The sequence below is a fragment of the Apus apus genome, chromosome Z (assembly GCF_020740795.1).
Source record: "Apus apus isolate bApuApu2 chromosome Z, bApuApu2.pri.cur, whole genome shotgun sequence".
In the NCBI taxonomy this organism is placed as follows: Eukaryota; Metazoa; Chordata; class Aves; order Apodiformes; family Apodidae; genus Apus; species Apus apus.
The window spans coordinates 36,681,945-36,697,369 of NC_067312.1; the positions used below are offsets into that span (position 1 = coordinate 36,681,945).

At 41.6% G+C, this 15,425-nt stretch overlaps 1 protein-coding gene across 1 annotated transcript in view; it reads left to right on the top strand.

Annotated features, from left to right (window-relative positions):
* FOCAD (focadhesin) overlaps positions 1 to 15,425 on the top strand; it is a 97,804-nt gene that overhangs the window by 61,825 nt on the left and 20,554 nt on the right. Inside the window, exons 23-28 of the mRNA XM_051642575.1 lie at positions 1,045 to 1,133; positions 3,290 to 3,331; positions 8,358 to 8,466; positions 8,959 to 9,075; positions 10,538 to 10,776; positions 12,349 to 12,438. Coding sequence (XP_051498535.1) covers positions 1,045 to 1,133; positions 3,290 to 3,331; positions 8,358 to 8,466; positions 8,959 to 9,075; positions 10,538 to 10,776; positions 12,349 to 12,438 — 686 coding nt within the window. The remainder of the gene's footprint in view (positions 1 to 1,044; positions 1,134 to 3,289; positions 3,332 to 8,357; positions 8,467 to 8,958; positions 9,076 to 10,537; positions 10,777 to 12,348; positions 12,439 to 15,425) is intronic.

Below are 15,425 nucleotides of genomic sequence, written 5' to 3' on the forward strand. Positions count from 1 at the left end.
TTGGAGGCAGACATTCATAGAGTCCAGTTCACCAAAACAAGTGTGAGGGTTTTTTTACCCTTGGACACCTGAAAGTCCTCTTTCTTGTCTTTTCATTATGTCTGCTCACATGCTTAAGCACCTCTGCCAGTTGGCGCATTCAGCATGTTTTTGAGACTGTAATCAACCTCATGATGATCCTACAGGTCTTGATTTAGTACAGAATTTAAGCCAATGTTTATGTGTTTGGAGAAATTGCAGTAGGTTTTTGCACAGCTGTTACGCAGCTTTCTCTTTAGTCAGTGTGTCGTATGTACTCCTTTAATCTCTGTGAAGAGTCACCCTTTGAGTGACATCTGGATTTACAGGATTGACTGTATTGTAGTCTCAGGTTTTTATGCGCACCCAAACTACATTCAATACCTGCAGAACAACTTCTGTGCTAGTATTTTTTACTTAAGCCTTAATTAACCTACTGTGGAGCAGTAAATGAGAACCTAAACAAGCTGAGATGTAGTTGTCTCACAATTGGAGACTACATTAAAGTAAAGCTCCATATGTTTAGTTAGTAGTTGTTAGAGGTCAGAATCCTTATGACCTCCTTTAAAGTACCAAAAAAAAAAAAAAAAAGTTGTAGGAGATCACAGGGAGATTGAGGTCATAGAAAGGAAAAGAGTTATGAATTCTGCTTGAAGCAGTAAATCAAGAAAGTGATGTTTTGCTTTTAGAATCCATTTTAGCTACCAGGCTTCTAAATTTCCTTCACTGCTTGCTGCACTCCTTCCAAGGCAACTTGTCTCTTTGCATGAACTAGGAGATATGTCTTGGTATCTGTGGCTGTGTGTGCTGTCTGCAGCTTGTTCTCCTCACTCAAAATTAAAAAATAATTCTTTTACCTAATACGTTGTGTATTACAGTGGGATCCCTTATGAAAAGCATTCAAGTTCACTTACGAAGTAGCCCTCAAGTGAAAGGCTACATTTGTTACCTAAGTGTTCTCTGAAGAAATCTTACGATGTTTGGCCATGTAAGATCTGCTTCTGACTTATTCTGTAATTCTTGCAGGGTAGGCAGGCAGAGCTGGAGATGCAGTTAAAACATGGCAAAGAGGATCCTGAAGAGTTGCAGTACAAACAATTCACAGCCTGGCTCTGGTAAGGAAGTGCTTGTCTGCTCCTGATCACTTGTAATGTCAACTGAGGGAGCAAAGGAGGTCAAGACTTCAAAGTTTTTAGTTTTGCAAGGTTCAAGATTGTATGAGCACTAATGAAAAAAAACAAAACCACGAAACAAACACCAGATACGATGACCAAGGCAGTAGGGGGAGCAGGAAGAGACTACTGGGTAACCGTAAGGATTCCCATATGCACAGGTTCACAGGTAAATTCCACTCTGCAGTGTCTGAAACTTTGTAGGGTCAGTAGCTGGAAAGAATGGAAAACTGGATTTGTTAAAGCAGAAGGATTATGCAAAGAGCAAAACTTACTTGTAGAGAATAACTGAGCTGTCTTACTGAAAATGGATTAATAAAACAAATCTAAGCCAATGTATGACGTGTGTCAGTGAACTGAGGCACACCTCAGTTCATATGGTAAGCTGGCAGTATTAAGCCTGAGGATGTTATTTAAAACCAGGCACATGGTGCACACCCTGATCCATATCCTCAGCTACTTCTGTTTTAGTCAGAGGAGTACCTCTCAGTCTGTCAGGAGTTACCCATGTATGTTCATGGCCAGGAGGACAAGGTAGGAAGTGCGAGGCTTCACAGAGAGAAGAACTAAGTATCCATGATATTATGAATATCTTTTCCTGTGCTTGCTCCTAGGTGAATTGGGAAAGTAGAATGTACAAATAAAACCAAAATGTCCTTTGCCCGTTTCAGTCCAAAAGGTGTTAGTGTTTCCAAGTGCTACTCTACAGGAATGCAAAATTTGTGTCTGTTGTTTTATTCCAGTTAAGTCTAGATTGGAGGGTTTCATGGTAAGATCTAGAGTGATATGGTATTGTAGGAGAGATTCTTTATGTAATAGTGGCACAATTTTCTGTTGTTTCTCTGTCTGATTCCTTTCTTGGTAGGGTGTAAAGAAAAAAAACATTTTTCAAGTCGGAAGAATGCTTATAGTAATGCTACGTTTGTAGATTTCTCCTGAACTGATTTCTGCACTGTGTTTCTAAAATAGTGTTAATGTAAGCTATGTAAAACATTAACAGAATTCCCTTTTAACAGTACAGAAATCAAAGCAGGAAGTGAACTGGGAGCCACATACTAGCTTTCATGTTTTTTCCTGTTCCCCCTTAACTGCTTAGTGGTTCAGGGCTCCTACTGTTTGCTGGGTTTAGCCTGACTGTGGACAGCTTGATGCAAACTTTAGTGTTAATGCTTTATTTTGTAAGTACTGTGCAATTTCCGTTGTTATTTGCCAAGTCAGTGTGTTTCTACTGTAGGTGAGTTTGAAGCTGTCTTCAAAAACAGTGTGGTTATGAAGGGAAGCCTAAACAGATTTCTTTTAAAGCCTGGGTATAGCTCAGTCTTACAGCATGATCCTATTTTACAAGGCATGCATTTTCAGTCTTCTAATTACATGTTGTGGAATTGTGTTTGCAGTATCTTTTTCTGTAGAATTACAGTCAGTATGGCATTGTAGAGTTGTAGTATAGAGGATCTCTTTCCTCAACCAAACCTAGCAATATAGAAGATTCACTGCATCTCTGCTTCTCTCGAATGCAAAACTAAACAAATGCAGACAAGCAGTCTATTATAAATCAACTACAGTAATGTATTAGAGATTGTAACTACTCCTATGGCTGTCATTTACATTAATTCAGGTTACTTTGCTGCCTAATAGTTTGACTGCCCATTGTGGGTTGCAGGAGTATAGTGAGTGTTGGTTACAACGTTATCGTCGTCTATTGTAAAACATTCTATTTTATTATGTTAAGAAATAGCATAGGGATGTGGAAACTTCTGTGTGACAGGTCAGAGAACAGATTTATGGCTGTTGCACAAACCTACATTTTAGAAAAACTGGTATGAATAATAAATAATAAAGACATTTATATTTAATATAATAAATAATAGCCTTTTACAACACATTGGTAGCGTGCATAATCACAAAGAAAAGCTGAGTGGTGCATAAGCACTTTTACACTTCTAATGCTTGTGATTAATTTGCACTAAATCTTCCAATAGCTAGATGAGATAATTGTTTACCTGGAATGGACAAATGTAAGTCAAAAGGGGAAATGAGCTGAGTTAATGCTATAGTATAATTAACATGGTGTAAATTCTTTGTTTCTGTTTCTGTTGCAGGGTCAGAGATATGTTGACTGATGTCATCAAGGGTGCTTCCAAGTAAGAACTGCTAATTTATTACAGACAATAAGGGGTTCTCTTTTGTGACAGAAGGTGTAGGAGAATATTTTCTGCAATTGGTGATCTGCCAATTTCATTATTTCATATGACTGCTGTTGAGGAAAGGAACTCTTCCCCACCTTGTGCTTTGAGGTTTTTACCAGTGACTGTGTCTATTAGAAAGGCTGGTGCCTCATGTATTGATTAAAGCATGGGTAGTGCCATATGCACTATTAGTCGCGTCCTTTTTTAACTAGAAGAATGTTTGCCTGAAATATGTTCAGTTATTTAGAAGCTGGCTTGTCTTTAGTGGAGTATGGGCTCTTCAGACCTGTCCCACTTTCTGTTAAGGTGTGTGTCTTGTGCCCAGATGCCCCCAAAGGCAGGAAATTACATGTGTTCAGATTGTGATAGTCTTGTTCATTTGCCATTAGAATTAGCACATGGCTTTCAGACAGCAGTAAGAGTCTTAACCTTCCTTCATAGGCTGCTAGAGTGGTTTGATGACTTTGTTTTGCTCTCCAGCAGCAGCTACCTTCCCACTAATGCTTTGTCCTTTGTTAACCTGAAATTGGCTGCTTGCACCAAGTTAAGCAAAAGTGTCAGAAGTAGTGAATCCTCATAAGAAGTACTTAGAAAATCTTAAGTGAAAAGGTGTCATCAATGAAAGAATAACAGTGAAATCTCATAGACCATTTCAACATTGTTGTTCTTACAAATGTATAAAAGACTAGTTTGAAATACTTTTCCAAGTTGAAAGTTCCAGGAATTTTATTTAAGACTTTCTCCTTTCCTAACTTATCATTTTTCAGATATTTAAAATACTCTCAACTGTTCCACTTCCTTGCATGTCAGTCCATCTTGAAGGACCCTGTTAAAATGGGATGAAATTGTAAGATTTGTTTGATATGTTAGCTTCTCAATAACTAGCTGTGTTAAGGTAAGGGAAGTAGAAAGTGATAAATAAAGCAGGAACAAAATAATATACTTTGAATGTATTTTATTCTATGTCTCAAATTAAAATTATCATTTTAGTTATAGAATCATTGAATCATCAAGCTTGGAAAAGACCTTCAAGATCATCAAGTCCAACCATCTACTCTATAACCCCTAACCACTAAACCATCTCCTGAAACAGTGTCTATCAGTTTTTTGAACACCTCCAAGGATGGTGCCTCCACCACCTTCCTGGGCAGCCTGTTCCAATGCCTCACCACTCCTTCTGTGAAGAAATTTTTCCTAATACCCAATCTGAACCTCTCCTGGCACAACTCGACCTCATTTCCTCTTGTCCTGTCACTAGGGAGGAGAGGCCAACACCCACCTCATATAACCTCTTTTCAGGTAGTTGTAGAGAGCAATGAGGTCTCCCCTCAGCTGCCTCTTCTGCAGGCTGAACAAACCCAGCTCCCTCAGCCTCTCCTCTTAAGGCTGGTTCTCAAGACCCCTAATCAGCCTAGTTGCCCTTCTCTGCACACTCTCTAGCACCTCGATGTCCTTCCTATACTGTGGTGCCCAAACCTGCACCCAGTGCTTACACAGTGCAGCCTCACCAAGGCCGAGTAGAGGGGCAGGATCACCTCCCTGGTCCTGCTGGTCACAGCATTCCTGATGCAGGCCAGGATGCTGTTGATCTTCTTGGCCACATGGGCACACTGCTGGCTCGTGTTTAGCTGGCTGTTAGTCAACAGCCCCAGGTCCCTCTCAGCTGGGCAGCTCTCCAGCCACTCCTCCCCAAGCCTGTAGTGCTGCCAGGGGTTGTTGTGGCCAAAGTGCAGGACCCAACATTTTGCTTTATTGGAACCCATACAATTGGCCTCCGCCCATCAATGAAGCCTGTCCAGATCCCTCTGCAGAGCCTCCCTACCCTCAAGCAGGTTGACACTGCCACCCACCTTAGTGTCACCTGCAAACTTACTGAGGGTGCATTCTGTCCCCTCGTCCAAATCATCAATAATGATATTAAACAGGAGTGGCCCCAGCACTGAGCCCTGGGGAGCACCACTTGTGACCGGCTGCCAACCAGATTTAACTCCATTGAACACAACTCTTTAGACCTGGCTGTCCAACCAGTTTTTTATCCAGCAAAGTGTGTGCACATCCAAGCCACGAGCAGCCACCTTCTCTATGAGAATACGGTGCGAAGCTCCGTCAAAGGCCTTGCTTAAATCGAGGCAGACAGCATCTGCAGCCCTTCCCATGTCTAGTGAGCAGGTCACCCTGTCACAGAAGGAGATGAGGTTAGTCAAACAGGACCTGCCCTTTATGAACCAATGATCACCTGGTTGGTCTGTATGTACCACATAATCATACTCGGGATGATCTGTTCCATCAGCTTCCCTGGTACTGAAGTCAGACTAACAGGCCTGTAATTTCCCAGATCATCCTGCTATCCCTTCTTATATATGGGGGTAACACTGGCTGATTTCCAATCTGCTGGTACCTCCCCAGTCAGCCAGGACTGCTGGTAAATGATGGAAAGTGGCTTGGTGAGCACCCCTGCCAGCTCTTTCAGCACTACTGGGTGCATCCCATCCGGCCACATAGATTTGTGCACATCTATGTGGTGTAGCAGGTCACTGACCATCTCCTCCTGGATTGTGAGGAGATCGTTCACTCCTGGTCCCTGTCACCTAGCTTAGGGAGTTGGGTTCCCTTCACATAACTGTGTTTGCTACTTTTCCTCATCCTTTGTCACCATGTTTCCTTCTGCATCTAATAGGGGATGGAGGGTCTCTCATGCCTTTTCTTTATTGTTAATATATTTATAGAAGCTTTTCTTGTTGTTCTTTACCATGGAGGCTACATTAATTTCTAGTTGGGTCTTGGACCTTCTAATTCCCTGCATAGCCTCATGGCATTTTTGTAGTCCTCATGAGTGGCCTCCCCTTCTTCCAGAGGCCACAGATTCTCTTTTTCTCCCCAAGTGCCAGCCAGAGCTCCCTGTTCAGCCAGTCTGGTCTTTCATGCTGCTTTCTCGCCTTAGAGCACATGGAGATGGCCTGCTCCTGCACCTTCAAGATTTCATCCTTGAAGAGTGTCCAGCCTTCCTGGACTCCTGTACCCTTCAGAACAGATTCCCAAGGGATTCTGGCAATAAGGCTACTGAGTTAAAGTTCGCCCTTCTGAAGTCTAGGGTGGCAGTTTTGCTGCCCTGGCATCTCTGAGAAGAGAGAACTCTTAACAATTCATGGTCACTCTGCCCAAGACAGCCTCCAACCATCACATCATCTAACAGACCTTCCCTGTTCATGAAGAGCAGGTCTAGCAGGGCACCTTCCCTGTTTGGTTCACTCACCAGCTGTGTCAGGAAGTTATCTTCGACACATTCCAGGAACCTCTGGGACTGTTCCCTCTCTGCTGTCTTGTAGTTCCAGCAGACATAAGGAAAGTTGAAGTCCCCCACAAGGACAAGGGCAAACGACCGTGAGATTTCACCCAGGTATTTATAAAATAGTTCATCCACCTCACTGCCCTGGTTGGGAGCAATGTCAGCAATCCCACAGCAGTGACAGCCTTCCTGGCCTTGCCCCTAATCATGATCCAAATGGACGGTACTTTGTTATCATTGTAAGCCTAGTTCTAGCAAAATTTGTTGAGGTAACAGCATTGCCTAATTTGAGAGGGAGCGATGAATTTTCTGTAGGTAACAAAAGAGGGATTTCCTATGCATAGATTACATCTCTAGCACTTATGTTTCCTAATTTTCTTCTAAGAAAATACTGGCATTTTCCCCCAATATTTTCAATACAGAGTAAGACACTGCTCTTTTTTCTCCTGGGGCATTTTACATTGATTATTTTTACCTTCTTTAAACCATCCAGCTATCATGAATGTGTAGATTTAGAAGTTTCTCTGTTTGAAGTACATACTGAAATGTGAATTTTTAGAAGTGGATCAACAACAACAAAGGTTGTACACATAAATTAGTAAATTATTTAAGACAACAGCTATTTGGAGACTTCAAAGAACTTAACTAAGCACCTAGTTGTAATTATTTGTAGGTATCTCTTACCTGAAAGGGAATAGTTCCAGTATTCCAAACAGGAGAAGTCAATGACATTCAACTGAGACCTGTGTGTCCTAGCTTAAAAAGCGTATCAGAAATGCAGAAAATATTTTTATTGTAAAAATAAGGTCTTTGGATCTGTAACGAATGCCTAAGTTTGTAATGAAGGTGTATTTTTACAGGAACAGTTGAGAAAGTTTTTAGAAATGGAAGGCTGAGGCAAAAGGTGTGGTACACTGTGTACTGGTCTAGTGTAAGACTGTGAGTAGTCTAATACAGTTGTATTGTTCAGCTGCTATTGTAAGACAGCTAAGAGAGTTCCAGCAGGGTTATATTGCACTATGTTTTTCTGGGAATGACTGGGATATCAACATTTATCTTTTCATGAAACTGAACAGTTCTGTTTTCTCATTTGCAAGTGGCAGGGTTTTTTTCTTGAGTTCCATAAATGAAAAGTTTGCACTGTGGTAGAAGTTAGTAGTCTTTAATTTTCATTAAGTTAATGTTTTCACAGCACAGGGGAGTAATTAAAAACTTTTTATTAAGCTGAAGTTTCAGTGATGGCTGCTTTGCTAAATTTCCTGAACAGCTAATGTTGCAGTGAAGTGGCACGTGCCTGTCTTGCATTTTCTGTGTGAAGAGCTTTTTGTGTTGTCCTCTTTAGAAATGGTACTAGCTAAGACTAACTGATCCCTTTCTTTGAGTTCTACTTGCAGTACTCATTACTGAGGAATGAGGGTAAACAAGCTTCTGTTTTTAAACAACTTTGTACTAGGCTTTATATAAAAGACAAACAAGAAAAAAGGCTGATAAGCTTTTTTTTCCCATTTTTTCGCTAATTCCTGAAGATGAAATGTGATAGACTTGGGCTGTCTTCTAGCTCAGCAAAATTAAGTTGCTAGGTGCAAAGGCTTTCCCTTCTGGACCACCTGCAGCAAAACTTTCCTGCACTGAGATACATGTTTTATTGCCTACATCTCTAATATGCTTCTCAACCATTTCCCTTCCTCTGTCCAGAGACAGCCCAGTGGTGAAAGGAAACTCTATTTTTGCCTTAACTGGTCTTGCAGTTGCTGTAGCCAAATATGAAAGCAGCCTTTCCTCAGATACTGAAAGGATGCCTGAGGTGAGTCAATCTAGGAAAGAGATTCTCTACTCTTAGTAGACTATAATGAAGCAGTACGACCAGATGTGTGGGGGTATGGTAAGTGAATGTGAAGTACCTCACATTTGAAGTTCAAATTTCACGTAGCTGAATTAGTGCCATCTGGCAGCTGCTGTGATCTATGCTAAAACAGAGTATGTAGGTGCTTTCACACTAGAAACAAAAAAAACAAACACATAAATTTGTTGGGTTTGGTAGATGAGATAGAGGTCTACAGGACACTAAAACCCAACCAGCCTCATTTCATGTAATTGTTACTTTCATTGTATAGTGCGTGGTAAAAAGTAGTGCTGGAGGGTCAGCATTGGCAGATAAATTATGCTACTGATGGTATGTAAGGATGCAGTAATCTCATTCTTGATGGATCATAGCTGGAACATCACCTGCTGAGCTTCAGTTCAGGTAGGACCTGATTTAATGAAAAATAACAATATTTAGGTTTGATTTTTGCAGACTGAACCTGACTTTCTTCCCACAAAACACTGGATTTCTATGGTCACAGAGACCCTCTTTAGTATTGTGAATAGCCGCTATCACCCTAAAGGTCAAGTCTTCCCATGGTTCTATCAGGTATGTATTGTGGTGTTAAAGGCAAGAAAATATATCTGTATTTCATAGCTGAAGTTCTTAGCATGGAGTTTCCTGGTTCTGTTAGCTCTTTAGTAGTTGTAATACAGGAGAATCCTTATTACCGTGTTCCAGTTCTTAAAGGGTGGCTACCAAGAAAATGGACACTCCCTATTTACAAGAGGTTACATGGAAAAGACAAGGGGTAATGGGCACAGGTTGCTCCTGAGGAGATTCCAATTGGACACAAGAGGTAAATTTTTCACCATGAGGACAGTCAAACATTGGAATAGTCTCCCAAGGCAAGCAGTATATTCCCCCGGATTGGATGTTTTACATCACAGTTTGACAGGGTGCCATCTCATATAAACTATAGTAGTACCTTGAAAAGCTGGTCCAGAGGATCCTTGAGTTCTCTTCCAACTTGGCATTCTGTGATTCTAAGATGAAAATTACTGATGGACATGAGTCAGCTCTGGCATGTGATCCCTATCATTATTGATAGGAGATAAAGATCACCAAATCAATTCTAGCGTTAAACACTAGATTGTTTAGATGTGAGGAGATTATGCTACTAGGGTGGCATTAGCAGCTGTTAGCAAATTGTTCTGTGACTCCTGCCTTTTAAAATAATGCTGTTTAAAAAATGTGGTTTTGAGATGGAATTATGTGGCAACGTTTCATTTCTAAAATCCACTGCATAATAATAATAAAAAAAAAAAGCTTGTAAAATATTAAAGCACATAATAGAAATCACTGTCCTAGAGTGCCTTACATCCTAATAGGGATTTTTTTCTTTTCCTTTTCAGAGTTGCATATGGAAATAGATAAATAATAGATTAGACTAATACTTAGAATCAGTCCATTGTTTTGGTAGCTTTATGGATTTTACCTTTCAAAATTAAAAGGACTTTAAAAACTTTATAAGGGATCTTTCTGCTAGAAAGCATCTCTACTGGTTATCTTGCAGGTTCTCATATTTTGTCATCTTAGGTGTGATGCTTTTGAGGTAGTCCTTTTTCCATCTCACTAAATTCTTGATGTGTTGTAAATACAGAAGTATATGAAGATTGTGGCTGGTTTCTCTTTGCCCTTCTATTCATGCTGCTAGATATTTTATCAAGGAAGGTGAAAGCTAAAATAGACCAATGTATTTATGTGCAGACTAGTTGTTCAATTTTAGTTGCATCATGTCTTATTCTTTGTTTACAATTTCATACTTAACCATCTTAGTTACACTTATATATTGTATTCTGAATTACCCTAGTTTTAAGCTGCCTGCAAGGTAAGGCAAATGAAAAGTTACCATAGACAATTCCATGAAATACTGTTTACACAATACTTCTGTGCTGCTGTAGGTATTTATTTTAAATTCCTGAAGTGCTGAGTGTTAGTACCTGGAAATGAATTTTATTTCCCTTCTTTAAAAGGGAAATGAAAAAAAAAATAAATTATTTCTTTCTAGAAATCCTATTCGGGTGAAAATACTGCTAGCATTATAGCTCGTTCGTGTGCGGCCACTGCTTTGTCTCTCCTGGTGCCAGTTTTCATTGTATCCTGCAAGGAGAAGACTGAGGAGGTCCTGAATATGCTGTCTGACAGGTTACCTGGGAAACCAAATGCTGATGAGTCTCAAGCTGTTCAAGTCCACATGGGCCTTGGTTTGGGGATGTTTATTTCACGTTTGTATGAAGAAAAAGTCAGGTAAGGTAACTGTGTGTAATGTAGGTGTGTAAATAACCTCCTTCTTTTTCCTGCATGTGGCCCTAAGTTATGAGGAACTGAGGTATTTGCAAGTCATAGGCAAATGATCCTTGAGGGGCTTTGCAATGTTTCTTAAAAGGTGTCCCTTATTATCAGTCTTCACCCTCTATCTACCAGTGCTATCCTGGATATTTTCCCGTTCTTTCAGGATGAATAGTTAATTTTCATGATATCCTAAGGTACACTTGCAAAGTGGTCAGCTAGAAGACCCACACAGCTTCTAAAGGGGACTGACTGCCCCAGGAGATTTAATTATCAAACAGTTCTCGTTGTTTCTTCTCTAAGTGGTGTTCTGGACCCTGGGTGGTGTCCAGTTGCACTGTGAGTTACGCGTAGAAGTAGTGTGGTGCACTGTCTTGAAGGTGTAACATGTTGGCAGCAAAGAGGTGTTGTGACGTTGGTAGAAAATGCCTCCTTTACAGAAGGGTTTGCCTCAGTTGCAAATTTCCAGTTATCCCAGAGAAATTAAGAAGCAGGTTTGGCTTTATATTCTGCCTACTTCTTGACTACTAGGGATTCTGTCTGCCTATATACTCCTATAAATATTTTTATTGGTTCATAAGCACAATTAGCAAGCAAATTTGGCTGACAGCTCTTTATTTGCTCAACGAAGCTAATGTTTCCAACATGCCTTTTTTAAAATACTGTGCAGCATTGATCTGTTCTAATCTTTATGCTGTGATGTGTTGATGTCTTGCTGCCTATGACACAGCCAAACAATTTGGTCATGGACTGTCATCAGCCAGTGGTGACATCTGAGCTACACACAAACATTAAAAGGCTCTTAAAGAGAATTATATTAGGTCAGCTTGGTATTTTGGAGTATATGAATCTTTATTTTGGGTTTGATTTTTATGGTGAGGGGTGTTGAAATTAATACATTTATCTAATAATTTATTTGATGTTTCGTCTTCCACTGCCCTGCATAATTTCAAAGCTTAAGCACACATGTTCTTCAAGACTCTGACTTGAAATAACAGCAAAACCTTTAGGGCTTTTTATATTAGCTATAGCTAATATAAAATCATAGAGTTAGTTTTTTATTAGAGGTTTCCAGTTCATTAAGAAAATTGTGTACATGTTTTATCAAGAGTGGAGTCCCTGTGATGTCTTTGATTGGAGATGTAAATGCTTCCTTCTTTATCAGTAAGTTGAGATTTATGTTTATGACTTCAAATGTCATGAATTTTCAGCTTATAAGTAGTTACAGATCTAGCTGAGGTCATGTTCTATCAGTATCCTCCTATTGTCAGGCACATCTTAAAAATTCTGGATGCTGGGTTTCTTTCTAAGTGTTGTAGCAATAACAGTTGCCAGTAAAGGTGTGAATATGTTTTTATTATTTGTATACAAGTAAATTTCTATGAATATGATACAAATGAGCAGTCACATAGTTATTGCTTACAGACTAGTATGGAAACCTGCTACAAGAAAATAACTCTTTATTAATCTGTGTTTTAAAGAGCAGAGATGTGTTTTGGAGTTATTTTCTGTTTTGTTTTGCTGTTGCAGTGATGTACCTGGTCAACAGATGAACTTAGCTCTAATGAAGTCCCTTGATGCACTGGAAGACTGCTGCTTTGACACCACTCTTGAGTACAAGTAAGTTTTCTTCATTATTGATGATATTTTATTTTGAGATCCACCTTTTTAATTCATGCCGTTATTCCTTAATTATACAAAGAGTACAAGCATAGAGTAAGGGGACAGCCTGTTTTGAGTACTTCCATAGAATCAGCAACTAGCAAAGGCTCGTAAGGACCCTCAAAGATCCATATCCCTTTCTAGAACAGACTCAGCCATGGATTTGGACTGTGTTACCCAAGGCTTTACAGTCAGGGTTTGAAACCCCCAAAACTGAAGATAGCACAGTGTCTCTGGGCCCTGGCTCCACTTTTGAACTGTTATCTTGATGTGAAAATCAGATGTTTCAGATGTTTTAGCTTGTGTCTGCTGCCTCTCAGCCTCCCACCATGCAAGAGCGCAGCTGCATCTCCTCTCACCTTTCCTGTCTGTGCCAGAGATGCTGTTGGGTGCCCCCAAAGCCATCTCCTTTTGCAGATGAACTAGCTGTGATCCCACAGCCTCTGCTTTCAACTAAGGTCTCCAGCCATGCTGCCTCAGTAGCCTCCCATTTAACTTGTTCCACTTTTGTTGGTATCCTTTCCTGCATTTACAGCAGTATTCTACTCATGTTGGTCAGCATAGAGGAGAGAGGGTGGTCCTTCCCCTGGCTTTCATGGCTATGTCTTGCTGATGCTGTCCCTGCACTGCTGGCCTTCATCACTGGCTAGGTGCCTGTCTGGTGCCAGCTCAGCCTGCTTCCCACCAGTGCTCAGGGTTGTCTCTGAGAGCTGATGTCCAGGCCCTCTGGTCCCAGCCTGTCTGTTGCCTGGTGCAGGACTGCGAGTTGGTGCTTTTGAATTTCAGGATGGTCCTGCTGGTTAATTTCTCTGTGTACCATCTCTTCTAAGTGAATGTATCCATGAATAAGTATATATATAAATACTTCATACATGAACATGTGTATATGCATGTGTATGTGCCTGGTTTTTTCCATAGAATCACTAGTGCAAGATGAAAAGTTGTAATGACCACCACTGCTAATGCCTGCCACAAACCATGAGTAAAATGTGTACAGAGACATGTATAGAGAACCACAGTCTTGCGCTCAGGCAGTGGGAAAATAGCAGCAATTCTAGGAGCTGGGGTGCTCATCTTACCTGCACATGTTCATTAATGAGAGATCATAGAATCATAGAATAGAATCATAGAATCATTAAGATTGGAAGGGACCTAAAAGATCATCAAGTTCCAACACCCCTGCCATGGGCAGGGAACCCTGCCAGTAGGCCAGGTTGCACAAAACCTTGTCCAACCTGGTCTTAAAAACCTCCAGGGATGGGGCATCAACAACCTCCCTGGGCAACCCATTCCAGTTCCTCACCACCCTTAAAGTGAATAAGTTCTTTCTAATATCTAACCTAAATCTCCCCTCTCTCAGTTTAAAACCATTACCCTTTGTCCTATCACTATCTTCTCTGATGAAAAGCCCCTCCCCAGCTTTCCTGTAGGCCCCTTTCCAGTACTGGAAGGCCACTTTAAGGTCTCCCTGGAGCCTTCTCTTCTCCAGGCTGAACAGCCCCAACTCTCTCAGCCTGTCATCATAGCAGAGGTGCTCCAGGCCTTTGATCATCTTGGTGGCCCTTCTCTGGACCCTCTCCAACAGGTCCATATCTTTCTTGTGCTGGGGGCCCCAGAACTCTACACAGTTTTCCAGGTGGGAACTGACCAGAGCAGAGTAGAGGGGCAGAATCACCTCCCTGGCCCTGCTGGCCACACTTCCTTTGATGCAGCCCAGGACACAACTGGCTCTCTGGGCTCCAGCACACATTGGTGGCTCATGTTGGGCTTCTCATCTACTACCACCCCCAAGTCCTTCTCCTCAGGACTGCTCTCCAGCCATTCTCCCCTCCAGCCTGTATTTGTGCCTGGGGTTGTGCCAACCCAGGTGCAGGATCTTGCACTTGGCCTTGTTGAGCTTCATGAGGATGGCACTGGGCCACCTCTCCAGACTGTCAAGGTCCCTCTGGATGGCATCCCTTCCTTCTAGGCTGTCAGCGGCACCACACAGCTTGGTATCATCTGGAAACTTGCTGAGGATACACTCAATCCCACTGTCCATGTCTCTAACAAAGATATTAAACAGCACTGGTCCCAATACTGACCCCTAAGGGACACCACTTGTCACCTGCCTCCATTTGGACATTGAGCCATTGACCACAACTCTCTGGGTACAGCCACCCAGCCAGTGACTTATCCTCAGAGTGGTCCACTGGTCAAATCCATGTCTAGTCAGTTTAGAGACCAGGATGTCATGTGGGACAGTGTCAAATGCTTTGCACAAATCCAAGTAGATGATGTGAGTTGCTCTGCCACCATCCACCATCTCTGTAGCCTTGTTGTAGAAGGCCACCAGATTGGTCAGGCATGACTTGCCCTTAATGAAGCCATGTTGGCTGTCACCAGTCAGTCACCTCTTATTTTCCATGTGCCCTAGCAGACTTTCCAGGAGGAACTGCTCCATGACTTTGCCAGGCACAGAGGTGAGACTGACCGGGCTGTAGTTCCCTGGGTCTTCCTTTTTCCCCTTTTTAAAAACAGGGGCTATGTTCCCTTTTTTCCCATCAGCAGGAACCTCACCAGACTGCCATGACCTCTCACATGTGATGGACAAATGCTTAGCAATTTCATCCCTTAGGACCCGTGGGTAAATCCCATCAGGTCCCATAGATTTATGCACCTTCAGGTTCTTTAGATGGTCACGAACCTGCTCTACACCTATGGTGGGGGTAATCCATTCTCCCAATCCCTGCTTTCACCTGTTGTGGCCTTTGTGTTGAGGATGGAGCACTTGCCAGAGAAGACTGAGGCAAAGAAGTCATTGAGAACCTCAGCCTTCTCAATATCCTGTGTTGCTGCCTCACCCGTTTCCTTCAGGAGAGGGCCTACATTCTCATGGTTATCCTTTTCTCCCCAACATACCTATAGAAGCTTTTCTTACTGTTTTTAACATCCCTGGCAAGATT